This window comes from Mangifera indica, chromosome 4, assembly GCF_011075055.1.
Source record: "Mangifera indica cultivar Alphonso chromosome 4, CATAS_Mindica_2.1, whole genome shotgun sequence".
Lineage (NCBI taxonomy): Eukaryota > Viridiplantae > Streptophyta > Magnoliopsida > Sapindales > Anacardiaceae > Mangifera > Mangifera indica.
The window spans coordinates 12,623,286-12,648,359 of record NC_058140.1 but is presented as its reverse complement, the minus strand read 5'-3'; the positions used below and the strand labels follow the sequence as shown (position 1 = coordinate 12,648,359).

At 35.3% G+C, this 25,074-nt stretch overlaps 6 protein-coding genes, 1 non-coding gene and 1 pseudogene across 14 annotated transcripts; 1 reads left to right on the top strand and 7 right to left on the bottom strand.

Moving 5' to 3' along the window:
- Nucleotides 1-29: 29 nt before the first annotated feature.
- LOC123214981 (general transcription and DNA repair factor IIH subunit TFB5-like) lies at nt 30-1,353 on the bottom strand. Of its 3 annotated transcripts, XM_044635008.1 has the most exons (4): nt 1,176-1,353; nt 883-944; nt 661-735; nt 30-371 (listed from the first exon to the last, which is right to left on the bottom strand). In XM_044635008.1, exons 3-4 carry the CDS (start codon nt 684-686, stop codon nt 194-196), a joined length of 204 nt encoding a protein of 67 aa, XP_044490943.1. In that variant the 5' UTR covers nt 687-735; nt 883-944; nt 1,176-1,353; the 3' UTR covers nt 30-193. The 3 variants fall into 3 exon arrangements, with proteins under 3 accessions (XP_044490943.1, XP_044490942.1, XP_044490941.1); XM_044635007.1 differs by lacking the exon at nt 661-735 and having other exon boundaries at nt 1,158-1,347; XM_044635006.1 differs by lacking the exon at nt 661-735 and having other exon boundaries at nt 1,176-1,347.
- Nucleotides 1,354-2,070: 717 nt separating this feature from the next.
- On the bottom strand, nt 2,071-5,045 carry LOC123214678. Of its 4 annotated transcripts, none has more exons than XM_044634616.1 (3): nt 4,890-5,039; nt 4,074-4,248; nt 2,071-3,968 (listed from the first exon to the last, which is right to left on the bottom strand). In XM_044634616.1, exon 3 carries the CDS (start codon nt 3,938-3,940, stop codon nt 2,360-2,362), a length of 1,581 nt encoding a protein of 526 aa, XP_044490551.1. In that variant the 5' UTR covers nt 3,941-3,968; nt 4,074-4,248; nt 4,890-5,039; the 3' UTR covers nt 2,071-2,359. The 4 variants fall into 4 exon arrangements, with proteins under 4 accessions (XP_044490551.1, XP_044490552.1, XP_044490553.1 ...); XM_044634617.1 differs by having other exon boundaries at nt 4,074-4,181; nt 4,890-5,034; XM_044634618.1 differs by lacking the exon at nt 4,074-4,248 and having other exon boundaries at nt 4,890-5,045.
- A 2,013-nt stretch (nt 5,046-7,058) lies between these two features.
- On the bottom strand, nt 7,059-10,114 carry LOC123213278 (thioredoxin M3, chloroplastic). Its single transcript, XM_044632676.1, has 2 exons — nt 9,738-10,114; nt 7,059-7,677 (listed from the first exon to the last, which is right to left on the bottom strand). Exons 1-2 carry the CDS (start codon nt 9,931-9,933, stop codon nt 7,358-7,360), a joined length of 516 nt encoding a protein of 171 aa, XP_044488611.1. The 5' UTR covers nt 9,934-10,114; the 3' UTR covers nt 7,059-7,357.
- Nucleotides 10,115-12,158: 2,044 nt separating this feature from the next.
- Nucleotides 12,159-12,231, bottom strand: TRNAR-UCU. The gene has a single exon. It is a non-coding gene; the product is annotated as a tRNA-Arg (tRNA).
- A 186-nt stretch (nt 12,232-12,417) lies between these two features.
- Nucleotides 12,418-14,816, bottom strand: LOC123213086 (annotated as a pseudogene).
- A 474-nt stretch (nt 14,817-15,290) lies between these two features.
- On the bottom strand, nt 15,291-16,255 carry LOC123213087 (probable methylcrotonoyl-CoA carboxylase beta chain, mitochondrial). The gene is made up of 2 exons (XM_044632446.1): nt 15,743-16,255; nt 15,291-15,668 (listed from the first exon to the last, which is right to left on the bottom strand). Exons 1-2 carry the CDS (start codon nt 15,932-15,934, stop codon nt 15,360-15,362), a joined length of 501 nt encoding a protein of 166 aa, XP_044488381.1. The 5' UTR covers nt 15,935-16,255; the 3' UTR covers nt 15,291-15,359.
- Nucleotides 16,256-17,284: 1,029 nt separating this feature from the next.
- LOC123215122 (protein DJ-1 homolog C) lies at nt 17,285-21,069 on the top strand. 3 transcript variants are annotated; one of them, XM_044635190.1, is made up of 8 exons: nt 17,285-17,604; nt 18,070-18,324; nt 18,891-19,040; nt 19,127-19,306; nt 19,482-19,559; nt 19,947-20,147; nt 20,277-20,414; nt 20,496-21,069. In XM_044635190.1, the coding sequence occupies exons 1-8, from the start codon at nt 17,359-17,361 to the stop codon at nt 20,706-20,708; spliced, it is 1,461 nt and encodes a 486-aa protein (XP_044491125.1). In that variant the 5' UTR covers nt 17,285-17,358; the 3' UTR covers nt 20,709-21,069. The 3 variants fall into 3 exon arrangements, with proteins under 3 accessions (XP_044491125.1, XP_044491126.1, XP_044491127.1); XM_044635191.1 differs by having other exon boundaries at nt 17,286-17,604; nt 18,070-18,270; XM_044635192.1 differs by lacking the exon at nt 17,285-17,604 and having other exon boundaries at nt 18,211-18,337.
- On the bottom strand, nt 21,047-24,747 carry LOC123215123 (ABSCISIC ACID-INSENSITIVE 5-like protein 7). Its single transcript, XM_044635194.1, has 4 exons — nt 23,075-24,747; nt 22,175-22,246; nt 22,054-22,083; nt 21,047-21,507 (listed from the first exon to the last, which is right to left on the bottom strand). The coding sequence occupies exons 1-4, from the start codon at nt 24,026-24,028 to the stop codon at nt 21,433-21,435; spliced, it is 1,131 nt and encodes a 376-aa protein (XP_044491129.1). The 5' UTR covers nt 24,029-24,747; the 3' UTR covers nt 21,047-21,432.
- Nucleotides 24,748-25,074: the final 327 nt, after the last annotated feature.

Sequence of the window (25,074 nt, the reverse complement as noted above, 5' to 3'; positions counted from 1 at the left end):
GTACACAGCAAAACACATAAGTATCCATCTCATTTCCAACTTTAAAGCATCACATTTCCAATTAAAGAGCATCCTGCTAGAAGCACATGATCCATTTTAAACAGTAAATGTCTATCCAAATAGATGAGAGAGAGCTTTGAATACATAACAATCTATGACATGTAACTTTACCAAGGGATAAATGGAAAAGAAATTATGCAGGCTTCTCATAGGAATTTGCATCCCTAAATTCAGCGATGGCACTTCGAATCATTTCAGCTACATGGGGTTGCACAAACATGTGAGTATTATCCAAGATGTGTATTATGAATTTCTGTGATGTGGGCATTGAAGCATTTAGGTTGATGATGAATTGTGCCATGGGTATGTCACTACAATTTAAACACAATATAAGCTTTTCAGCAACAAAGAGCAAGTAGGCGAGAAACCGTCAAGCAAGAAATGTCACAAGCACAAAATGCATAGACATTCCTTTGCAGTGTGTACCTACTAAATTGCAGTGTTATGAGCATGGAATACAATTTAGAACAAGAAAGCAGCTCAAATAAATAAATGTAGATAAATTACCACAAATCCTGTCAAATTCTTCCACCAATGATATTTAGTCATTATAGCAATTCATAAATGGAATGATTGGGCAGCATAATGCTATGAACTTACAGCAGTAACAGCACTACTATACTCATCTTAACCTCCCAGCCAGTCCTTCAACAGACTTTAAGTTTTTACATTAATCTAAAAAAAAAAAAAAAATCTACCGCTGAGCTAAAATGCTTCATAAAGGTTTCAAAAATATGAACATAGGTTTACCATTTATTTGTCCAATTAACAAAATTTTTTATTAGATTTGGGTGGGATGTCAAAACAACACTTTATACTTACCAGGAAATAAACAGTCCTTTAATGGCGTTCACCATACTGAAACAACAACCTAAGAGCAAGAACTGCAAGAAAAAAACAATTACAAGAAACAAGATCAGAGCAGTTATTGACCACAAACAAATCATTTGTCTATCCATTCTTGGTTTTGGAAATATAAATTTATGAACTAATTCCAACTTAACAGATAATACTGAAATATAAAGTAATTAACATAAATGCGTTTCAATAAAGAAATAAAATAGTCTCTGAAAGATCAATTAATCAAAGTTCCAAACCTAAATAATCAGCCTTACAATTTCCCAAGCTCGAAACTTCTAGTTCCTCTAATCAACTTCCAATTCACAAGCTAGATTTTAATTAAAATCAACCCCAATGGACTTCAGTATCCAAACCCGAAATCGAAGAACGCTCCACTCTCTCTCTCTCTCCTCTCGGCAGAACAGTTCTGCGCCCCTTTTTCTTTTTCTCGATTCTATTGGTCTTCAGGCATGGGCTTGCAGGCTTGAAGCCCATATATTTTTTTGGGTTTAAAAAAATTGGCATAACCTTTTGTAGAATTTGCTTTAGAAAAAAAGAAATTAGTTTATAATTTGAAAAATCTGAATGATATATACATAAATTTTTTAATATTTTGTAGTTTGATAACACATTAAAAGATTTGAAGTGAGTCATTTTTGACATATAATTTCATGTATTAAAGAAATAAAGCTCTTCTTTTAGCATCCTTATATGGGTCATTTTGTCAAATTTCCCTTCTGAAAAGTCTGGGATGGTGAAAAAAGAAACATATGCATACAATATAAGCTTAAACCCCAAAATAAGGCCATTTTAATTAAGATTCTTTTGGTGACAAATTTAGTAAATCTTAGCACATGGATAGCTGTGCCAGTAATAATGTGAACAAAGTTTTGGATCTCACTGTCACTGCCAGACATATCGTCTTAAAGCCCTTGTATTAGCTAAGCCTAAGTTTCTCAAAATGCTGCTGTAATTGTAGCATTAAGATCTATTTTTACCTCTGAATCAACCACTTCTGTCTGAAACTTGGGCACAAAATGATTCACTGGGACCAAACATCACACCTCATCATGAGCAACCATATTTCAATGGTAAATCATTCACATATTTGTGTACCCAGAAGAGTAAAGCTTCTGCATTCCAGAATATCAACTGGGAAAAACTAAGAGATGCTGAACAATTGTTTACTGACAGATCTCACATTGGAATTTAATCAGATTGTTACACAGGCTGCGATTGAGGCTTACATGGAAATTTTAAAAATAAACCATCAAATCCATGCAGGAACATCAACAGTCTCCTATCATTTTTATGAAATTTTGGTTGAATAAAGAAAAAACAACAACTCCTTGATAGTGATTTAAGGACTAAAAACCACACCTCAATCACTGCATCTACATAAGTTAGAAGAGAATTTAAAAAAAAAAAAGTTACAAGGAACAGTAGGTGTCACATTCCTCTAGCCACCTACTGCAACCAGGAATTTCCTCCTGCTCACTGGTTCTTCATGCAAGACAACAACATCGCTCATCTTTTCAAACAGCTCCTCCAGCTGATCCACACCAAACCTCTGATAATCTAGAGCCCTCTTGTATCGTTGCTGGTATATTGCCTCAAAACAACCCAAGAAAATCTGACAAGAATAGCTCACTAGAATCTCTTGCAGCTCATGCTTGAACTGCTTGAGATTTTGGTCATCAATCTCAGGTTGGTTCACCATCCCTATATTTGTTTTCACTTGGTTCCTTCCCACATCATGTTCTTCAACAACCACTCTTTCATCATCGGAAAGTTCATCTGATGAACCACAAGCACCACTGATATTCACATTCTCCTCCTGAGAACCCTTTACTTTCTTATCCTTCCTTGCTAGAACTGCACTTGGTCCTGCTTTCAAGTTCCGGAGGTAGACAAATTTCCTTTGGCCTCTCCCTTCTATTGCCATCGTCTCACCCAACTTTTTGAAGAGGTTTACAAGTTTGTATGCCCCATACTCAGCCACATACAGGGGCCTCCCAAACAATTTCTGATACTCAGCAGGAACACGAGTGAGAGGCAGGCACCCTCCAGAAAGTTCAAGTAACTTCACCATCTGTGCTTTCAAACCATTAATATCTCCAGGTTGAACCCACATGGTATAATCATTTTGTTCAACAGAAGACACAGGACCGGTTGAAACTTCATTCAAACCAGGTGGTAGACTTTGGGTCCTTAAGGATGGAGGAAGATATGGCAAGTTGATTGTAGATGTACTAGCATACTCAGACAAGGACTGTGACATAAAGGAGAAGTCTTTAGATTTGTAATAACTTTGCAAGATTCCCCTATAAACAATTGCTTCTTCTTCATTTTGAGGATCTGTGCAATCGTTAATATGGCACCCCATTAAGTACCCAGCAAGATCAGGTGCTCCACGAGGAGCCATCAAAGCTTTTGCAGGAGGCACAAAGCCCTCACCACGAGCCACACTGGGCCAGTCCCAAACAAACTTACCTGCATTGCAAAGAGCAGATGAAACACCCACTCCAGAAGGGATGACAAGGATCACCGTATATCCTCGTTGACCAAGGATGTGAAGTGCTGGTGCAAAATCAACGTCCCCTGAGATCAGCATGATAGAAGAAGGTGGACGGTTGTCAAGAGCAAACAGAAACATGTCAACCAAGATAGCCTTGTCAGCGGCATCCTTTCGCCCATTTGGAACATCAATGAGTTTGACACCAGTTCTCTGGCATCCCTCTCTGAGACGTCTGGGGAATGAATTAAAATCTCCATATGCAGAGAACATCATAACAGCTCCTTTAATCACAGGATGCACCCGCAAAGCCATTCTTATATTGCCAGCTACGTCTTCCGGGCGGACATCACTTGGGACAGGGCAGTTCTCAATGTCCCAAAGGATAGCAACAGGACCATCTGAAGATTGGTTTTGCAGGCTCATTGAACTTTGCACGTCCATATTTGATTCCACCATATGAACTCCCTTCTGTTCTAAGGAATCTGAACAAACTATTGATGTTGATGTGCTCAGATTAGCCATCAATTTTTCATAGGCAAATCAGAGGTTCCTGCAGAGGACAGAGAGAAGAAAACACCAGTTATCAATATACGTTAACAATAGAAAGGTTTAATAGTGAAAAAGTTGTGCATATGTCATGGAAAAGAAGATTTACCACTCAACATATTACGAAGTACAATCAGAAGCAATTCACTTCAATCAGGTGCAAATTTCTAGCCACATCCAGCCTCACCCCAGAAATGCTAGCACTCGTCTTAGACCACTAATTGTTAATACATTAAAATTATTCTAAGCACCATAGTACATTTGCATCTTGCGATACAAGGATTCTAAGCCACACAGAGCACATAACAATTAAAGACTCACAAACGGAAGAAAAAAAGATATTCATAAAGCAAAATGTTTGTACAATATTGTATTTCACTTATTACACACAGATAATTACTATAAGAGAACACAAGTAGCAATTCTCAGACTGAAATATATATGCTCTCAATATAAAACATCAATGGCAAAGATTTTTCTGAGCTAGATTTAAATAAACTTTACTTTTTTTATACTAAACACTACATTCAACGAAGTATCATCACTGAACAAGATAATTCAATCAACTAAAGGGAAAAAAAAAAAATTTAAAAGCCTAGTTTTCATTATAATACTCGAGTTTTCTAGCAATCGAACAAACCCAAGCAACCAAAAATATAAAAGAAAGAAATACCATCCAGATAAAATCACGAAAACAGACATTATTACTAGAACAAGAGAAAAAATGAAGGGTACCCATGTTGAAAACAGTGTGTCTCTTTAAATTAATCCAACAAAAAACCAGATACCCAGATCATGAAGACAACAAACAATCAAACGATCCAATATTTATTGATTAAAGATCCAAATTCGAAACCCCGAAACCAAAAAGAGAAATCTTTTGTTGTAAGCAATATGATTCATAAGAGAGGAAGAAGGAAGAAACCTGGCTATGAAGGAAGAAGATGCCGGGGTCGTTGGGTTAAGGGATTTTGAAGTTATTCTGAGAAAAGCTGTAGTTTTAAGCTAACCGGAAAAAAGACGTTTTACTCGCCTTGTTCAGTAACTTTTTGGAGTTGTCTGGATTGGGCTTTCAGTTTTTGGGGACAAGATTTGATATTGATCACAGCCCAAAAAGCACTCCTGAAAGTGTTGCGTAGCATGAATTATATTTAAACGGGATAGATAACCGAACTTTGACATAGGAAAATCTGATAGAGGTGGATACAAATCAATCCAAGTTTGAACTCTGTAGTTCGAATTTAGTTTAGTTTGATTTGACTTAAGTTCATAATTCAAATTTGTAGTTTAGATTTATAGTTTGAGTTTGTGGTTTATTAACAAAACAACGTTATTTTGATAATTATTTGATATAATTTAAATTAAGCTACGAGCCAAATTTGAATTGAAACATCTCTTGACTCGTAAGTCAAATTGAGTCAAACTCTCTATAGTTTGAGTTTAGTTTGGTTTTAAAAATTAATTGACCCTTTTAACTCAAACTTAACTTAAATTCGAACAAAATGAATTTCGATTGAGTTAAACTTTCGAGACCAAACCAATTTGATTTGGACCTAACCCTATCTTAGACTTCAATTCATTTCATAAAAGAATTTTGAGCTTCAATAGAAATACAGTGATTCTCTGGTACATCCAAATAGTGTTACTCTTTTTTCAAACACCCTTAATTGACCGAAATAGATTGTAGGAAATTGGTTTTGATAAACAGTTGCACATAGTAAAATCCTTCATCCACCTCTACCACCTTTGTGCTCCCATCAACCACCACCAAAATAACCTCCTCCTTGTACCACCTATTCAACTTCTATGGCGAGACTCTTGCATCACTAAACAGCATAACCATTTTGCAAGCCACAAATAGACTCCCACCCTTGCAACATCACACACCGACCTATTCACCACACCAAACTACTCCTCATTCTTATACTCAAATAAGACTCGACAAAATGGGTGGGTAACTCACAAAACCCACAGGTAATTCATCTAAAAATAAATATGAGTTTTAAATTTTTAGACTTACACTCATTATGAACATATACCTGTAGATAATAAATTTTTACGAGTGGATTGAGTATGCCCACAAGTCACTTGTTATTTTTTTCTTATTCATCTTTATCTCCCTCTTTAATATCAAATTTATGATACACTTAACACAAATTTTACATTTTTTTCTTCTCTTAATATCAAATAAATTTAAATTCATGCAAAAATTTAAAAAATTATTATGTTAAAAATGAATTTAATAATACGAGCATTAAATAATTTATTATAAATATTTATTTTATGTTCAAATATTAAAAATTTTTAAATCTATAAATTTTTTTTTTTTATAATTTAAGGTTGTTATTCTTTTCTTCTATCAATTCGTTCGTTCTTCAAATCTAGCTCAAACCATAGGTCAAGGCATTTGGCAAAGACTTCCAGACGAGAGGTGATGTGTAGATTGTAGAATTTAGATAGGAGCAGAGAAGGGGTGGTCCAAACGGTCTGTAAAACCATTTCCAACCAATCTTTCTTTTTTAATTTTTTTTAATTTTAGAAAAAAAAAATAATGATTTTGACTTTTAACTGTTGATTTTCGTCAATATAGTTGAATTTTAGATTTAAAAAAAAAAAATGGTATGAGTTATATTAAAAGGGTGCTTTTAAGAAAAATGTTAATCACTCGTCATAGAATATAAAAAGAAGTTTGACAATTAAGAAGAGGTCAAAGTCGAACTCGGCATCTTTAAATCTAAATGGAAAATGGCATTCACTGTCAAATTAAATAATCCCACCGCCCCTGTAAGCACAGCCTTGCAAGTTTGTTTAGTTTATCTATAAATTGTCTTCTCTGAGGTCAGTTCTGCCTCCCCAACTACCCATTGTGAGGTTCTCTTTACGTGCATTATTTTTTAAGCCAAACTTTGGCACACGTGAGAAAGAGGCTTTTGGTCAAGATACCAGATGAACCAGAAAACAGAATATTATGATGATTATAATGTTGGGGAAAAGGAAGAGGGCAGAGAAATTAAGAGCCTGGTTTGACTCTTAACAAGTTAATGGGCCATTTTCAAGTTGGATCAAAATTTAAGCTAAAATGCAAACACATCCATTTGTTAAGAAGTAAAGAGCTCCATTAAACATTGCCTTTGCTGAACATTGTTGCATAGGAATATGGGTTACGCATGGTAGGGATAAAAAATAAGTTCCCACTTACAAAATACAGTCATAACAAGAGGGAAGCCGAAAGGTAAATCCACTATAGTCCATTACCTCTGGTGGTAACAGCAACTAATTATCTAAGGGATGTACATTTGATAAACTGAGAGACCAATCAAAATATCAACAAGAAGGTATCATATGACAAAAAATCGAATTTCCTGGATGTTCTAGTCAAGCATCAAGTTGCATTTATGATTCCAGAACCCTCTCTATAGCAGAAATATAGAAATCCTTAGGCATGGTTCCGACCACAGTTTCACGTTTTACTCCATTCTTAAACAGCAACACAACAGGAACAGCCTTGACTTCATAGTCCTCAGCGATCTGCAAGTCAGAGTCTGTGTTGAGCATATAGCATTTAAGTTTCCCAGTATACTCTCCAGCAATCTCATCAATTACCCGATGGACCATCCGGCACGGACCACACCAACTTGCATAAAATTCAACTAGAACAGGTGTATCACTTTTTAGAATTGACTTCTCCCATGAGTCTTTAGTAACCACCACAGCTGCACAACCAAACTTATTATTAATCAAGAGGACATCCAATATCAAACACCACAAACCTTACAACAGTTGCTAAGAACAAAAACTCGGCAAGTTACAAGCTAAGAAGCAATTCATATACACAATATAAAACAATTTCTTAAGTGGTGAGACATTTATTTGGACAAAACATTGATGGCACTTCATAATATTACTAAAAATCCAAATTACATTGATCCCAACCCAGTAATGCTTTAAAATTTTTACTTAATCCATTTTTTCTCTAATAAAGTGCTTTCAGGATCAGCTACATGCAATTTCTTGACATCATTTACCATCAGTGAGCTTAATACTATTTTTTTATTTATTTTGGATGAATAATTCCGGCACGGTTGAATATACTATGTGTAAACAGTTATGTTTTAACCATAGAAAATATTCAAGAGTTTTGTACAGTTGAGACATCAAATGATTTAAAACCTGTCATATTTTGGCTTCATCTAAAGTATTATATCACTTCAGCAGAACTGACCAAGTGCATGAAAGTGAATCATTGCAGTAATTTATAAATGGTGAAGAGGGAGACAGCAGAAATCACAGTAATTTATAAATGGTGAAGAGGGAGACAGCAGAAATCACGACACTTGCACAGCAAAACAAGGAATGCAAACTCAATCAAGGAAGACACACCAAACTCCCAATTTGAAATGCATTACTTGAATATCCACATATACAATAGTAGTATGTCACAATATGGCTATATTATCAGAGAATTTAACTAGCAATCAAAAGCAATCAGGCAGATAGAATACAATATAATTTTCAAAAATAGAATGTTTGATAGACAACAGAACTCATCCTAACAAAGATCTTTCTATAGCTACAAAGACTGCTTTCAGCCACGTATTAGTGCTCAAAGGTCAATTCCAGCAATACAGTCCTTGCACAGATCAAGATTCAGTCATCCATTATTTATATTCCGGATTTTATCTTTCAAATTCACTAAAAGTTATGTTTCCAGGTAATGGTCTAAAATGAAGGAATAACTTCGATAACGCCAATCTTTTCTGTGTGACAAGCCAATCACAATGGCAACGACCCAAGTATATTTAAGGATTAATTTTTTGACAAAAATCCAGCAAACCAATCAAAGTCAATATGGACAGAGAAACAAACAAAATAAGAAAGAGAAAAAAAAAATTCAGTCATCCAATTAAATGTGTATAATCAACATCTTGGCTATCGTTTATGACTCCCTACAAACCAGAATAAGCAAAAGAATACAATAAAAGTAAATATTTAGAAGGCACCAACCTCACTTGACCAAAGACATGATTCGATATATACTGAAATGTGAGTACAAAACTCCTTGTCTAAGGAACTCTCCTAAATTCAGACGTCTTTAAGAATGAAAATGCACTCTACCATATTGTCATTGGAACAATAATAGTCAAAAACACTAGGTCAATATTTCACTTGTAAGAAAAATGCAAATTGCCACAAAATCACAAACTCAGGCAGGTGGAGAGCATTCTAAAATTGTAAAATCCTCCCACAACATCTTCCTTTCGCAAGCCTCTTCTACTGTTAATACAATAGAGAAGCAAGTCAACTGCTTAGTTACTTAGCTTCAGTTGTTTCATTTTCAAGCAAAGAATCCTAACCTTAGCCTGCGGGCCACATAACCAATCAATTCAGTATTTTACCTCACCCTTCACGGACTCTAAATATCCCCAGTAAACTTCACTAGAAGCCATAAGATTTCAACATGAAACCAATTCGACATTTTGTCCCACAAATCAAAACCAAAGTCTTTTCCTGAAGCATATTCATGAAAGTTTTGATTTTTCCTCCTCTTACAACAAAACAGCAGAAAATGAACAATGATTCAATTCAACACAAAATTCAATTTTTTCGTTTTTCCTCAGTTTTCTCGCCAACCAAACAGTGTTCAGATAAATCGGTATGCACAAATCGCAAAACAATGTCAAAAACCAAACTAATATCCACCACACTAAGCTTTAAACAAACTCAAACCAAAGGACAAATCCTAAAAACGTTAAACAGAGCAAGAAATGGTTACCTTTAGATTCACGCATACAAAGTATCTTAAGTGAAAAAGGTGCCTTTCGGGTCTTGAGAGTTGCCGTTTTGGGCAGCAAGCGGAAGGAAAAGGAGATTGTGTTGGCGCTGGGGGTGAGGGTACGAGAAGGAAGCGAAGGGACACGTGAAGCAGCCAAATGGGCAGAAGAGAAACAAGAAGAATTAGTAGAAGCCATTGGGAAAGCAAGGAGTAGTTTTTGTTTCGGTTTTTGATAGAAGTAGGAGTACGTTTTATTGTTGCTCAAATGGGCTGTTGAGAAGGTGGCAGATGAAGGAAAGGAATGTCTGATGAGCTGAGTCCGTTAGGCTGAGTGCATCAGTGAGTCTGCGACAAACAAAATCAAATGTGAGAATATGGCAACAATGAAAACGAAGCAGCACCCAATGTTTGATGAAATAAAATACCACTAGTTAAGTTTGAAAACTCTAATATTTCACCCATCTAATTAAATTTTTTAACAAATTCAATTAACTTTTTACAAAATTACTGAAAATATTAAAAAGTCATCAAATTAAATAAAAAATTACTTCTAAAAATTTCATTAAATAATTTTATAATCAAATTTATATTAATTTCAATTATACATAATTAAAGTTAATGGGACAAATATTGATAGTAATATTAATGATGTATAATTATACTTTTTGAGGTGAATTAAAATTTTAAAAATATCAAAGATGTTAATTAAAAATTTAAATAAGTTTTTTGAAATGTAAAAAAAAGTTTAGGGATGATTTTGGACATTTAAAAAATTTAACATGTTCTTCAATAGATTCAAATTTCACAATTATATATTAAAAATACACAATAAATAATAAATATAAATGATATATTACAACTTATTAAGACTATATTATATTTAAAAAATATAAAATAAATATGATAATTTTCTAAATAAGATAGAAAAATATTTATTTACATTTAACTTTTAAAAAATAACATTTACATCTTATAATATCTCTTTATTATAATATTTTAATGAAAGGATATAAATATTTTTTAATATTAAAATTAATGGTAGATTTTAGTTAAATAGGTAGAAAATTAACTTTTTTAAACTTGAAGGGGTGACAAGTTATTATTTCATACCTTGTGAGCGACACAGTGATTTGACCTTTTTATTTATTAAGTCCGCTAGACCTGACCATGGTTCATAAACCGTCGGTTCACGGTTCAAAAATATAAGGACCTTGAACCGAAATCGTAACAGGACAGTTCGTCCACGGTTCGAAACCGCCGGTTCTGGTTTATGGCCCTGGTTTGGAACTGACGGTTTCGGTTCGAAACCGATATTGAACCGTCAATTCTAATACATAATTTTGATTTAATTTTTAAATTATTAATTACAATAATTGAAAATTAAAAGAAAGACTTGGAGTTAATACTCCAAGAAGATACGTAGGATTTCTTGAAATGAATTTTGAAAATATCGGATGTAGGAATTTTTTGAGATTGTTGTTCCATCTCCATCTGTTATTGATATTGTTGTTGTTGTTCCATCTCTTCATATTGGTTTTCACTTTCTTGTGAATGAAAATCATCTATAAATTGATTTTCATTCACATTTGATATATGTGAATATTAACCAAATCTTCTATTACTGGAAGAATTTCCACTACTTGCCATTTTTTGATAATAAATAAAATTAATTATATAAATAAATTATATGATTAATTATAAAAGATAATAATAAATAATAAATAAAATTAATTATAGAAATAAATTCTATAATTAATTATGAATTGTATAAAAAAAATTGAAATTGAAATTAATAAAAAATTAAGAAAGAATTTAATTAAATTTAAGAAAATTTGATTGAATTGAAAGATTGAGAGAATATTAAAAGTTTAAAGAATGAGAGTTTGAAGGATTGAGTGAGAGAGTAGAGAGATTGAGATTTGAGATAATAGAATTTGAAAGGGTATATATAGAAAAAAACTTTTTAAAAAAATTAAAAATAGGAGGGTGAATTGAAATTAGAGAAATTGCAGGGGACACTGTCCCCTGCATTTTTTCCTTCAAAACCAACGGTTCCCTGGAACCGTTGGCTTTTTAAATAAAATTAAAAAAAATTTAAAAAAAATTCAAATTTTTTTCGGTTCAGCACAGTAAACCACCGGTTCTTTGGGAACTGACGGTTTCACGGTTCCAATTTATGTGAACCGGAATCGAACCGTTAAACCACGGTTTCGGTTCCGGTTCACGAGCCAAACCGGCCCGTGGCCAGGTATAAAGTCCGCGAACTGATTTTAATTATTACATGTTTACTCTTATCTGATCAGGTGTAGGCGATGACACATTAGCCGAATGTGGTCTGTGACGTGGGCCTAGCTTGGGAGTTCGATGTGGATTTCGTGTAAAAGACAAAAGAAGGGGCCCACCTGATGTGACTAAGAATCTCACGCCTGGTGGGACTCGAACCCACAATCGTCTGATTAGAAGTCAGACGCCTTATCCATTAGGCCACAGGCGCCCATTGGTGACGTTGTGTGCAGATTAAACTTTTATGATGATTTGATTTAAAGTATAAAAATATATAATAATCAAATAAAATTATGGTTTCAAACAAGTGTTACAATTTTCAGATTCTAAGTCGCCAAACGCATCCTTGGCTAAGTATTACCCTTAACAGGCTCTTCTCCCCAGAAATAATACAAAGTTAAACCAAATTTTGAGTTTAAAAAATATTGGTGATTGGAACTAGAACATCAGCTGCTGAAGATTGACAGCTTCAATGAGATTAAGCTGGTAATTTCAGCAAGAATTCAAAGAAATGCATCGGAGACATTTCGAAAAACTTATTTGGAAATATTGAAAGCAAGCATTTGGCCACTTCGAATAGAAAGTTATGGAATTCCCTGAAGTTACATTCTAAATACACCATTGCTGGTATCTTCTGTGGGGCGGTTCATTGAAGTGGAAAAGCAGAAACCTATTACTTTTCTTGTGTCAGCTGGATCGATGATTCCATCATCCCAGAGTCTTGCCGTAGAGTAATAAGCGCTTCCTTCTCTCTCATATGCATCGACAACCTTCGCCTTGAACTTCTCCTCATCTTCTGCTATCCACTGAGATACAAGCTCATATATATAAGTACCATTCTTTTGGTAGCACAATCAAACTAAGATATAAATCCATTTCCACACTAGTAAACTTTACCTTAACTCCTTGTTTTTTCTTGTTGGCCTTCTCTATGTGGGCGAGCACACCGGCAGCCTGAGAATATTGCCAAGGAAAGCAAATCAATCCACGCTTAATAAAAGGAGTTCGCTTGATTCAGTAGTCAAACAAATTTGAAGTATGGAAGAGGCAAAATAATACGAAAAGGCATTGAAACATAAAAGATTAATGACCTTAAACAATACCTAGCAAGAATTTTAATTCAGGAGATTCTGCTAATTAAAACAGAATCATTATTTCATATTGAGGTTGGGTTGACAACATAGTATAGGATGTGCTCAATTCAATTTATGACGATGAAGCAAAAGAAAAAGGTTAACAATAAAATTCTTATCTACTTCCGCTGACTCAATTCCAAGCCAAGTCATGATAACTCTTTGATAAATTGATTATGCATTGATAAAGATTAGAGAGGCTACCTGAGCACCACCCATCACAGATATTCCGGCATTTGGCCAAAGAAACATGAAAGTGGGACTATATGCACGGCCACACATTGCATAATCTCCAGCTCCAAAACTTCAGCCGACTATTATAGTAACTTTTGGTACCTGAAATGATTAGGAAGGTGCAAAGTATTATCTTTTCTTTTTTTCATTCAGACCCTCCTTTTATTTAATCAGTGAATAGTTAATAATGAATTAGTAAATGAGTAGCATAACTCCCAATGCCAACCTTTGCACATGAAACTGCCACCACCATTTTTGCTCCAGACTTTGCAATACCATTTGCCTCAGATCTTGAGCCGACCTATGAGACAAATCACCATTGAGGTTCCAATTCTAGAGACATTATGGACCTGAATAATCAAACTCAAGCTTTCTAAGAAAATTGGTTTGATGTGCATCTCTTCTGAGAAAAGCAAGGACATGAGAATGTCTACAAAGCTTTGTCAGTAGAATGATGGAAACAGAAATAAGAATTACATACCATAAATCCAGTAATATTCTGAAGAAAGACCAAAGGAATTTTACGTTGAGTGCAAAGTTCAATGAAATGAGCCCCTTTTAAAGCAGACTCATTGAATAATATCCCATTGTTTCCAATAATTCCCACAGGTTGCCCAAAGATTCTAGCAAATCCTGTCACAAGGGTCTGCACAAAAGCAAGTCGAGTTACAAATTTATAGACAGTATAATGTAACACAAATAAAAAAATTCAAGTGCTTTAGATGTCCTCACAGTGCCATACAGTTTCTTGAATTCATCGAATTCACTTCCATCAACAATGCAAGCAATAATTGATCTGATATCAAAGGACTGCTTGAGGTCTGCTGGTGCAATGGAACGAAGCTCCTTTACATCATACAATGGTTCTTTAAAATCAGTATTAATGCTTTGGAATACACTAATCATTCCCGGTGTCCCAGCCATGTGCAAGTTCTTGACGATATTCCTTCCAAAAGAAAGTCCATGTAGTTCATCTTAAAGAACATATAAATCACACACATAAATATTAATGCAACAAGTACTAAAAATAATCACACTAACTTCAAATTTAGTACATGCAGAATAAGTAAAAAGCATTAGATAACAAAAAACTAGATACCTTGAGCAAAATAATCAGAAACCCCTGATGTTTTACAATGAACAGCCACACCCCCCAAGTCCTCTGCAGAGACTTCCTCCCCTGTAGCAGCCTACTGAAACTTCTCCCTTAGATACAATCTATGTTTTAGAAACACAGATGCCTACATGTATACATAAGTACTTGCATGCATGCATATCAATTTACTTGAATGCACACAAGCACACATAAAGCCACACATGCATTTGAAACTCTAAAAAGTTTAAAAAAAGAAAAAAACTAAAAACTAATCATGAAATGGATTAAGGAATTACTGCACATAACAAGTTGGAACACCATAAGGTATGGAACTAACCTTTACAAGTGGGGGTCAGCTAAAAATATGGTACCATTTCCTTTAACCATTACTCTTTCATCGGCCATTGTAGGAATATAAGCACCCCCAGCGGTGCAAGAGCCTAATACCAGAGCAATTTGAGGGATGCCTTCAGCAGACATTATGGCTTGATTATAAAATATTCTCCCAAAATTTTCCTTGTCAGGGAAGATTTCAGCCTGCTTGGGAAGGAAAGCACCTCCACTATCTACAAGATATACACATGGTAATTTGCATTGTGCAGCAATCTCTTGTGCCCTAAGATGCTTCTTAACTGTGATGGGATAATAGGTTCCTCCCTTAACAGTAGGGTCATTGGCGACAAACATGCAAAGTCGTCCATGAACAGGACCTATCCCGGTGATTATTCCACCAGACGGAAATGGATCTTCATATAACTCATGTGCAGCAAGCTTCACTCATAAGAAATATACAATAAGAGGCAAATACCAGACCAAAATATGTACTTAACTCAAATTTTCTGTCAATGAGTCAACAGACAAACTTGCAAAGTTTAATTAATCAAACAATTCTAATTCTAAAATGCATTGTTTAGCATAAAAATGAAACATATAAGGTTCTATAATTCCTGTATTGCGTTGCAGAAAAATCACACAAATGCATTTGATCCATAACTGTAACAACCAAACCCATAGAAATGGGTCAAAAATATCCAATACACCCAAAAACAATGTTCCCACAACAACCTGGGAAAGCTCAAGAAAAGAAGAGCCAGGGTCGATAAGGCGATCAATTCTTTGTCTAGGCAAGAGCTTGTTCCTGCTCATATTCCTCTTAACAGCCTCAACTCCTCCTCCTTCAAGAACCTTAAACAACAAAATCCCAGAATCAAAACCAAATCCACATACCATCCAACAATATAATAATTACAAAAATATACCTTTTGGATGTGGGAATGGAGTTGGGCGACCAAACCTTCCATAACCTCGGAGTTTTTGACAAAAGCTTCAGAATTTCTATCCAGACCATCGAGAAGGACATTTAGACTACACAATTGCCGTCTCTTGAGAAGCTCAAGTGAGTCTGAGTTCAAAACTGAAGCTGATGTCCTCTTGGCTAACACCCTCAGCATTTGTCTCTCTCTCCGTTTCACTGTTTGGTTCCGTTTTGCTGCTCCTGTGTAATTGTATAGATGTATATCGTATAAAAGACAAGACTGTAAATGGGTTTATTTTTTATTTATTTATTCAAGAATATATATTCTTCCGTGCAGATTGGTTGGATAGAGACAGAGTCATAGAGATGATAAACTTGCATAATGAAAGCTTAGTTGGAATGGATAGTTTTGTTTATACTGTTATATTATTATGGAAAATACTGTTTAAAATATAAATTGCAGTTTTAGAATGAAAATGGATGAATCTTAAGCTTACAAGGTAAGGGGATAAAGCGATCCAGTTTGGATTTAAGTTAAAGGGATGAAATTATTAATGAATTTGAAAGTTAAGAAACATTTCCAAATGCTCTGGTTCTAAAAGGACACTGTCTAGTAGCATGTTTATTTGATTTTATTATTAAAAAAACGATAATATTATAAATAAAAGAAGCATCATCACTGCCCCCGATCACGAAGATTTAGATTTTCAAAAGCCAAAGGACTTATTCCCTTCCTCCACACCCACACACCCCCCGGCCCTCAAGTATCCTAAGTTCTCAAATTTTTTCTTATTAACTTTAAAAATCTTATTTATCCACTATAGACAGCTAAATCTGTTAGTTATATCATTTTTTCTCTTAAACTCTAAAAACTAACAATTTTTCCTCAACCCAAATTTTCAAAAATAATATTTTCCCATTTAGGGTTTCAAAAACTTTCAGATTAAATTTTCTGACGACGATTAACGATCTCCAAACGATGTCTCTTTCTCCAACGTCTCCTCCTTCCGATCGTACAACATCTCTTCTTCCTCGATGTCATTGTCAATGAAGATAATTAGTCTTCGTCCAAAAACAAAGACGACATCTTCGTTAACGATATAGAGTATTTGTCGCTAATGAAGACGCCATATGGCCAAAAGGAGGAGACGCTAGAGAGAAAGAGATGTCACCTGAAGATCGTCGGTCGTCACTGAAAAATTTAATCTGAAAGGTTGGAAATCTTAGGGGGGAAAATATTATTTTTAAAAACTTGAGTTGAAGGAAATTGTTAGTTTTTAGGGTTTAGGAGGGAAAATAAAATAAAATTTAAGTTCATTTTTAATATACAGATAAAATAATGATTTTACCTATGAAACTGTTAAGTTTAATCACTTGTGAGTGGGTAAATGGTATTCTTAAAGTTAATGGGGGAAAACTGAGAAATTAGCATACTTTGGGTGGGAAAGAGACCTTTGGCTTTTCAAAACTTATATGTGGTTATTTTATATAAAAGTGGTTACTTTTTCAAACTCTACATTCGGGCTTTTGAGGCCAAACCTGGATATGGTTACATTGTGAATTCATGAATCGCTTTCCGAACTGTTGAACTGAAAATATTCATTTCATTTCAGTTCATCCATGGAGTGCCTATCATCTCCTCTTTCACCCACTTTTGCTCTTAAAATCTATCCTTCTGAGGTTTCTCCAAGACTCACTCTTCCCCCTTCATCATTTTCATGCTTGGCTACTGCCGCTTCTCCACAACAAAGAAGTGCACGCTCTTCAAAACCCCCCAAAAACCTCCCTTTAACAACATCCACAACTAGAAAAACAGCAAAAACAAATACTACCACAGGCACAGACACCTCTGTCCCTAAGAAAAAGGTTTCTTTTGCTTTTTTACTTTGCTAATCTCTCATTTTTTTCTTAAACTAAGCCCTAAACCCTTTTTCTATAACGAAGAAAATAGAAGTGATATAAAGAGGAGTTTAAATTGTGGGAAAGAATTCTTAATTGAGTGTCTATTTGATTTCTCAAAAGGGGAAAGTACTTGGTTTCTGAAATTGTAATGCAATGAAGTGACATAAGAGTGAAGAAATGAGAATTTCCAATTTCTAGTTTACAAGAATCATATGTTATGTTTTGACTGAAGTTCAAAGGATATTAGTTCCTTTTTCTTTCTGGGTTTGACTTGGTAAAGTATCATGCACTTAGTTTCTATCTCGGTTCTTTACTTACATGAAATTCTTATGCTTTTTTCTCTGCAACCAAATGGAGCTTATATGATTGAAGTCTTTAGGTGTTTTTTTATTTGCATGACAATTCTGTCGTTTGTGGGTTTATGTGCAGGTTTTGGTTCCAATTGGGCTTGGTACTGAAGTTATGGAAGCCGTGATTACAGTTAATGTATTGCGCAGAGCTGGTGCAGAAGTGACTGTGGCCTCAGTGGAGCCGCACTTGGAGATTGAAGCTTCTGGTGGCATCCGACTGGTGGCTGATACCTCTATCTCCTCTTGTGGTGGCCAAGTTTTTGATCTTATTGCATTGCCAGTTAGTTCTTTCCCGAGAGAATTACATTTTGCTCTATTGTTTCTGAAATACTTGGTAATTAGGAATTGTAAGTGTCTTTGCATATGCTTCACACAGTGTTTTATTGTCTGATCAAATTTGGTGACTTGAATGAGAATTTTTTTGGAATATGAAAATTCTGTTCCTCTAATAATGTATTGGCTTTCTTAATTCTTCAAAGTAGAGAGTATTTGCAGTAGTAGTAGTAAAGACTGCTGCTCTAATGCGATGAATATAAATATGTGTTCTGGACAAAAATATGATTGAAATAAAACGTAATTGATTTTCATTTTACATTGTGATCTGGCCAACTTTTTCTGTGTGCGCATACGTCTTAAAATTATAAATTCTTGCATCAAATGAAACTAGCAGAGTCAGAGAGGTTACTTTGTGGACAAAAATAAGGATCTGGGTTGTAGGAACCCTGAAACATAAATTAATAAAAGCGTCATGGAGAAAGTTGGTAGAAGGAACAAAAGGATGCTGATAATTTTCTTTTTTATCTTTTATCTTTTTCCTCTTCCTTTGGAAATTCAATTGTAGTTCTTTTCTCAAGTCCTTTTGAAAATTTAATTTACAGTGTTTCATGTCATTGTTATAAGGGTGGAATGCCCGGTGCAGTAAGATTAAGAGAAAGTGAAATTCTCAAGAAAATCATGAGTAAACAAGCTGAGGAGAAGAGACTTTATGGAGCTATATCTTCTGCCCCAGCAGTCACTCTTCTGCCATGGGGCCTTGGGAGGAAAAAGCAGGTTGGCTACTGTTTTTATTGAATTTAAATGAATTTTGAAATATTTATGTTTTTTATGGCTAAACATGATGTAGTTTGTCATGCAAGATAACTTGCCACCCAGCATTCTCAGACAAGCTTCCTACTTTCTGGGCTGTTAAGTCAAATATCCAAGTTTCAGGAGAGCTTACAACCAGTCGTGGACCTGGGACTTCATTCGAGTTTGCTTTGTGCTTAGTGGAACAGCTGTTTGGGGAGTCTGTTGCCAAGAAGGTTGCAGAATCAATGGTAAGGCCTAAGAAATAAATAGTACTACTTAGCACTTATATATTTATTACCCAGGAAGTAATTGTGTTTTCTCTTTTGCTGATAAATTTCTTCCATATAATTTTTCTACCTTGTTTCTTTCTTCTAATTATAGCTGCTAAGTTTGTGCTGACATTCATTTTTTCTGTTTTTCCAGCTGATGCATACTGCTCGTGAATATCTTATAAAGGAAGAATTCAATAAAGTTGAATGGTCTTTTGATCATACGCCTCGAGTAAGTACTTCATTGCTGCTCATTAATAATTTTTAACCATGTTTCTTTACTGGTTACCATGATATTAGACCTGTACACAACATTTGTCACCTCTATCATGCATACCTACTTAAAATTTTGTGAAGGATATGTTTCTGCATGGATCTTTTGGGGTTGCACAAGAGGTCCTGAGTTCAAATCTTGGTCACAGTAAAAAGCATGTGTGTATAAAATATATTTTGCGGTTAAAAGGGTGAATATTTTCCTCACGCTTCCTGTTTTTTCTACTCTCCTGTAATTTCCGTCTATATTGGAGCTCAGACAGTAAAGTCATATGCCATTTTGGATCAGAAAATATATCTTTTTTTTTTTCTGTTAAATGATTTTTCACCATTCAATGTCATGCAGGTTCTTATTCCAATTGCAAATGGTTCTGAAGAGATTGAAGTAGTGACGATTGTGGATGTTTTGCGCCGAGCAAAGGTGGATGTCACGGTTGCATCTGTTGAAAAATCTGTGCAAATTGTGGGATCTCTAGGCACAAAAATCATTGCTGAAAAGTTAATCAGTGAGGCTGCTCAGTCAATAAATGATTTAATCATTCTTCCGGTGAGATAAACGATATGATTGCGCAAGTAACCTTGCAGTTTCTTTATCTTAATTGCATTAAGCTATTTCCCTGCGTTTTCTTGTTGTGTTCTACATTTTGATGAGTTTTGGTTCATTTAAAACTTCCAGGGAGGAGTCACTGGGGCTGAGAGGCTACAGAAATCTAGGATTTTGAAGAAGCTGCTAAAAGAACAAGAAGCAGCTGGAAGAATATACGGAGCAGTTTGTTCCTCACCATTAGTCCTTCATAAACACGGTTTACTGATGGTAAAGGGAAAAATTATGCAACTTCTTACCAAGTCCAAACTATTTGTAAACTAACATTCATGCTTTCTCTGCAAAATGCAGGAGAAGCGAGTGACAGCTCATCCCTCTGTCATAAGCAAGCTTACCAATGAAGTGGTAAATGGCACCAAAGTAGTAGTTGACGCAAAAGTGATCACAAATGGGGGGCTTGCTACGGTGACAGATTTTGCCTTAGCAATTGTCAGCAAGCTTTTTGGTCATACGAGGGCAAGATGTGTTGCGGAAGGCCTTGTATTTGAGTACCCCAGAAGTTAGGGAGATTTACAGTTGAATCTAGAGGAGAAAATGCAATTTTTTAAGATGCTTTTGATTAAGACTAAATTTCCTTGACTCGAACCAGCTTGTGGAAGGACAAAATCTTCTCACCTGGCCGTTGAGTTGCATTCGAAAGAATTGTGGCTGCCTCTATAGGTCATATTATTTGGCTGTAAGGCCAGAGCAATTTCTAAAAGCCAAACAATGATATCAACTATATTAAACAGAAAGCTAAGTGTGATATTGGAGGTAACATCAAGCTGGAGATATTTCTGTTGTACTGTTGATGACTTACTCATTTTTCATTATGAGGAATCTGGAATCACATTTTAAATATTAACAAAGATATTGTTTTTCACCATGTACTCAGTTATAAAATATGTAATTAGTGATTCAATACATAAATCCAGGTCTATGAAGGTTAGAAACTAACCAAGTCTGCAGCTAGACGGTAATGACACGGTGGAGCATACATTTTGATTAACTATTCAACTATACTCTTACTATCAAATGAGACACAAAAGTTTCAGAGCTACAAGTGGTTAAAACTAATTTCAGCCCATAAGTTACAACGGTCTGCTTATGCATAAAGCCACCCAACTCCTTACCCTTAATGAAATTAGACAGGGTTCACGGACACATACACCAATCCTCGTACCATATTGATAACACAGATTATGTATTCAAAAAAATTTCTTATCGTCAGCAATCTGGTTCAGCAACTCTACCACGGACCTGTCATCGTCCTCCTCAGGTATAGCCTCCGGCCTCCGTAGTGCTGTTTCATTTTCTCCAAAAGCTGCCAAACAGAAAAACGGAATAAGAAAGAAAACCAACTTCTTTTACCTCCTCAAGCATAGTCTTTTGCCCCAGAAGTTAATGAACACAATTTGATTGCACTTTACAGTTCACAAGAACATTGGTTGCTTGATTTAAGGCCCAAATATAGAGAAGAAATTGATATTTACTCTCAGCTCCTCTATCTAACTATGTTCATGTGTGGGTAACCAGACACTGACCATTTAGTGGTAGTTCATAGATGTGGCAGATATCGAATTCTTGATTACTAGAATTAGTTTTGTGATATGGTCAGATTAGATACATTATCCTCACTAGACACACAATAGTGATCTCAATGATGGAAGAGCTGCATAGTGCCCCAGATGCAATATATTTATATGGTCAACTTAGTTTTTTTCAAATCAATTGTGAAAAACTGGTGGCAAAGGACAGAGCAGAAAAAAGATGTTTGATGCAGAGTAAAAGTATAAAGGTAGGCTAAGTGGTTAACAGCACCAACATAACATTGGTTCTTGAAAGTGTAAGACAGATAAAGAATATATACCACATCTTTCTGAGCTAGCATTATTTCCGCCTGCAACAACCAGAGTTGGATTAAGGCACTTTGCCATAGCCAAATATTCCAACCAAAAGAGCAAGATTTTGACCTCATAAAGATAACATACCTGTTTCTTTTGCAATTCTCGGTTCATTTCCTTAAGTTTAGCGACTTCTGCTTCGAGTTCCAATGTATAGGCCTGCCAAACACCAAAAAGAAACAGTCATGTTTAAGTGTAAAATTTTTTTAATAAACAAAATTATAGCAGAAAAAAAAATAGGATTAAAATCTATTCAACCATTCCTAAGTGACAGAACACTTCAAACAACTCTAAGATTGCACAAATCAGTGTGTGAAATTTTTTTTCTGTTTTACATCTGGTTCACATATGATTTATAAAGATAATAGCAAAGCCACTCTCCTACTAATTGGATTTTCTTTAGTAACAAGTAGTAGCTTAATCTAAAGTTTATTTGGTAAGAATAATTAAATAAACCACCTTCTCTGGTTATGACTATTGGCCCAAGGCTAATCATGCATAAAATGGCATTGCTATTAAAGGAGTAAATATATGTCTACTTCATAAGTTACCGCTTTTTCTTTCCCAAATTGTTCTGTTTCCTTTTGGAAATACATAAAATTTCCTCCACTGATAGGGCTAATAAAAGCCTTTGTCCTTCCTAACAATGTCAACAATATGACCGCTTCTAGGTACACCAAAAATGAAATGTGCAGATTTTGCAGTGTCTTCATGAGAAAACAGAAAAACTCAGAACATCAATGATTCTTTAATTCTGTTAGTAAACACATTATCCTTTCTTCAAGAAAACAAGTTGATAGTTCAAACTGAGAGGGATTTGCAATATATAACAAAAAAAAATCACATGGCATGTCAGAATTTGATGAAATATGTGTCCGTAAGAGCGAACCTGAACTTAAGGATCAATTCAGAATAACAATGAACAACAGAAAAGGAGGAGCATCTAGAAGTAGAAAAAACAAATAGCAGCCCAATCACCATCCTCACCTGCTTGCGGGCCCTTGATCTAGCAGCTGACTCTCTGTTCTTAATCATTCTTCTGTGCCTTCTCTCAACTACTTTCTCTAGAGCACTGCTTCTTCTTCCCTGACCAATCACACAAGTAAGTGGTGACAAAGACTCAGCGGAGCTCTTTGCAATCACATCTGGAGAGGCTTGACTAGCAGGAGATCCTGTTGCAACCGTGACACCCCCAGTAGCTAAACCAACCATGCCCATTCCTCCATTCTGCAGTGCACAAGACTGAACTAAATTGTTATTCATAGATGGGTTTGCAACACTGACAACTGGATCCCTTGCTCTCGGAGAAGTTCCAGTAAGCTGTGTTGTGTTCACTAAATTCACTGGAGAGGCAAAAGCCACAGTTGCTTGCTTAGGGAAGAGGGGCCCCTGCTGCTGAGGTTGATACTGATGCTGTTGCAGCTGCTGTGGTTGCTGTGAGGAGCTGACTCCACCAACATTCAGTGCCAAACCAGAAGGCTGGCCAGGAACTGAATTGCTGTTCGCCATTACACATTTAGCCAACAGCCCATTGTCTCTACTTGGTTGCTGAAATCCAAGAGCTAAACTCGTATTGCCATTATTCGCAAAAAGTCCAACATTATTTGGCCCTTCCGGAATCTGTTGAGTATTCTCTCGCACTACTCCTGCTCTCACCAAGAACTCCTCCAGTGTAATCTCTCCCAGAGTCGGTTGCCTCTGTATCACATTTAATGCATTGCCGCTGCCAACACTCCCATCCCTGGCACCACCACCAGTTTCTTTCATCAAGTCTTTCCAAACTTCATCAACAGTCTTTTGACTCAATGTTCGAGGCAAAGTTGATGATCCTTGTCTTTGCAAATTCCCACCAGGGATACTTCCTTCCACCCCAGCAACAGCTGAAGAAGTCATAGCTTGACTCTCTTCAGCAGTCCAAATATTTTTCAGTAGCTCATCCATGTTGATTGAGCCAAAATCCTTTCCAAGCCCACCCCAAGTGTTTTGAAACTCTTCAAAGGTCAGTGAGTAAACTGAAGGTTGTCGAACCAAGGGGAAACTCCCTTGAGTCTATATCTCACCGTGTGAGGCGTCACCAAAGTTCATTTGAGATCCCATTCTTATTTAAAGCAGTGGCAGCACTAGATTCCAATAAAAATATCTCACTCCAATTCCTTAAACTTGTCGCAACTTAAGACCTAAAAGTCCACCAAATTTGGTAAATAGAGAGTAAATCGCATTAATCATTCTCATGTTTATTCCATTTTTGGATAAACCTTTGACATAACCCAGAGCCGATGTACCCACGACATAAATTTAAAAAGTAAACATCTTTAAAAGGAAGAAACAGTACGAGACAAAGTAACTTCAAATAATTGCAACCATGGAAAAATAAAAAACAGAACATGCTTGTAAAGTAACCATTTCCAGTAATCTTTATGCAGTGTGTACAACAAAACTCCCACTCAACATTGACAGAACAAGCTATCCTACGCAGCCATTCAAATTGACCCAGATCAGACCAATCACAGCTGAACTCGAATTTCAACCACCTTCCATTAACTTCACATCTCAACTCCAATCCAAATAAACTCTAACACATCAACAAAAGAAAATCTACTCCGATTATTATATTATTTCAGTTCATCATCAAAACCAATCAAAATATTTTCATTCATTAAAATTGCATGATCTCTTATTCTAATTCTATAAATTTACTCTTAATTTCTCCTCAATTTTAATTTATAAATGAATTCATGCTTTTTTAGCTAAACTATATTTTCTAGAAAAGAAAATAAACACAAAACCGAAAAAAAGGCAGAGAGACACACCGAGAAAAAAAAAAAGAAAAAAAATGAATAAATAAATAAAGCAATTAAAATTTTACCTTTTTATTTATTTATTTATTTATGTATTTTGAAATATTTGTTGAAAATACAGTGACCAGAGAGAAAGTTTAGTGTTGGGAGTGTTTCGCCGTCCTCTCAGCTACCGCTACCTAGAGTCGA

Excerpts from the sequence above, each read along its gene's own strand:
- LOC123215122 (XM_044635190.1), top strand. The coding sequence starts at position 17,359 with ATGGAGTGCCTATCATCTCCTCTTTCACCCACTTTTGCTCTTAAAATC. Across the intron at positions 17,605-18,069 it reads CCTCTGTCCCTAAGAAAAAG|GTTTTGGTTCCAATTGGGCT; the intron begins GTTTCTTTTGCT and ends GTTTATGTGCAG. Across the intron at positions 20,148-20,276 it reads ATGATTTAATCATTCTTCCG|GGAGGAGTCACTGGGGCTGA; the intron begins GTGAGATAAACG and ends TAAAACTTCCAG.
- LOC123214678 (XM_044634618.1), bottom strand. The coding sequence starts at position 3,940 with ATGGCTAATCTGAGCACATCAACATCAATAGTTTGTTCAGATTCCTTA.
- LOC123214981 (XM_044635007.1), bottom strand. The coding sequence starts at position 917 with ATGGTGAACGCCATTAAAGGACTGTTTATTTCCTG. Across the intron at positions 372-882 it reads AAAGGACTGTTTATTTCCTG|TGACATACCCATGGCACAAT; the intron begins GTAAGTATAAAG and ends TTTAAATTGTAG.
- LOC123215123 (XM_044635194.1), bottom strand. The coding sequence starts at position 24,028 with ATGGATGAGCTACTGAAAAATATTTGGACTGCTGAAGAGAGTCAAGCT. Across the intron at positions 22,247-23,074 it reads GATCAAGGGCCCGCAAGCAG|GCCTATACATTGGAACTCGA; the intron begins GTGAGGATGGTG and ends GGTGTTTGGCAG. Across the intron at positions 21,508-22,053 it reads TGCTAGCTCAGAAAGATGTG|CTTTTGGAGAAAATGAAACA; the intron begins GTATATATTCTT and ends TCTGTTTGGCAG.
- LOC123213087 (XM_044632446.1), bottom strand. The coding sequence starts at position 15,934 with ATGCTGAGGGTGTTAGCCAAGAGGACATCAGCTTCAGTTTTGAACTCA. Across the intron at positions 15,669-15,742 it reads TCCATTCCCACATCCAAAAG|GTTCTTGAAGGAGGAGGAGT; the intron begins GTATATTTTTGT and ends TTGTTGTTTAAG.
- LOC123213278 (XM_044632676.1), bottom strand. The coding sequence starts at position 9,933 with ATGGCTTCTACTAATTCTTCTTGTTTCTCTTCTGCCCATTTGGCTGCT. Across the intron at positions 7,678-9,737 it reads TTGTATGCGTGAATCTAAAG|CTGTGGTGGTTACTAAAGAC; the intron begins GTAACCATTTCT and ends TTGGTTGTGCAG.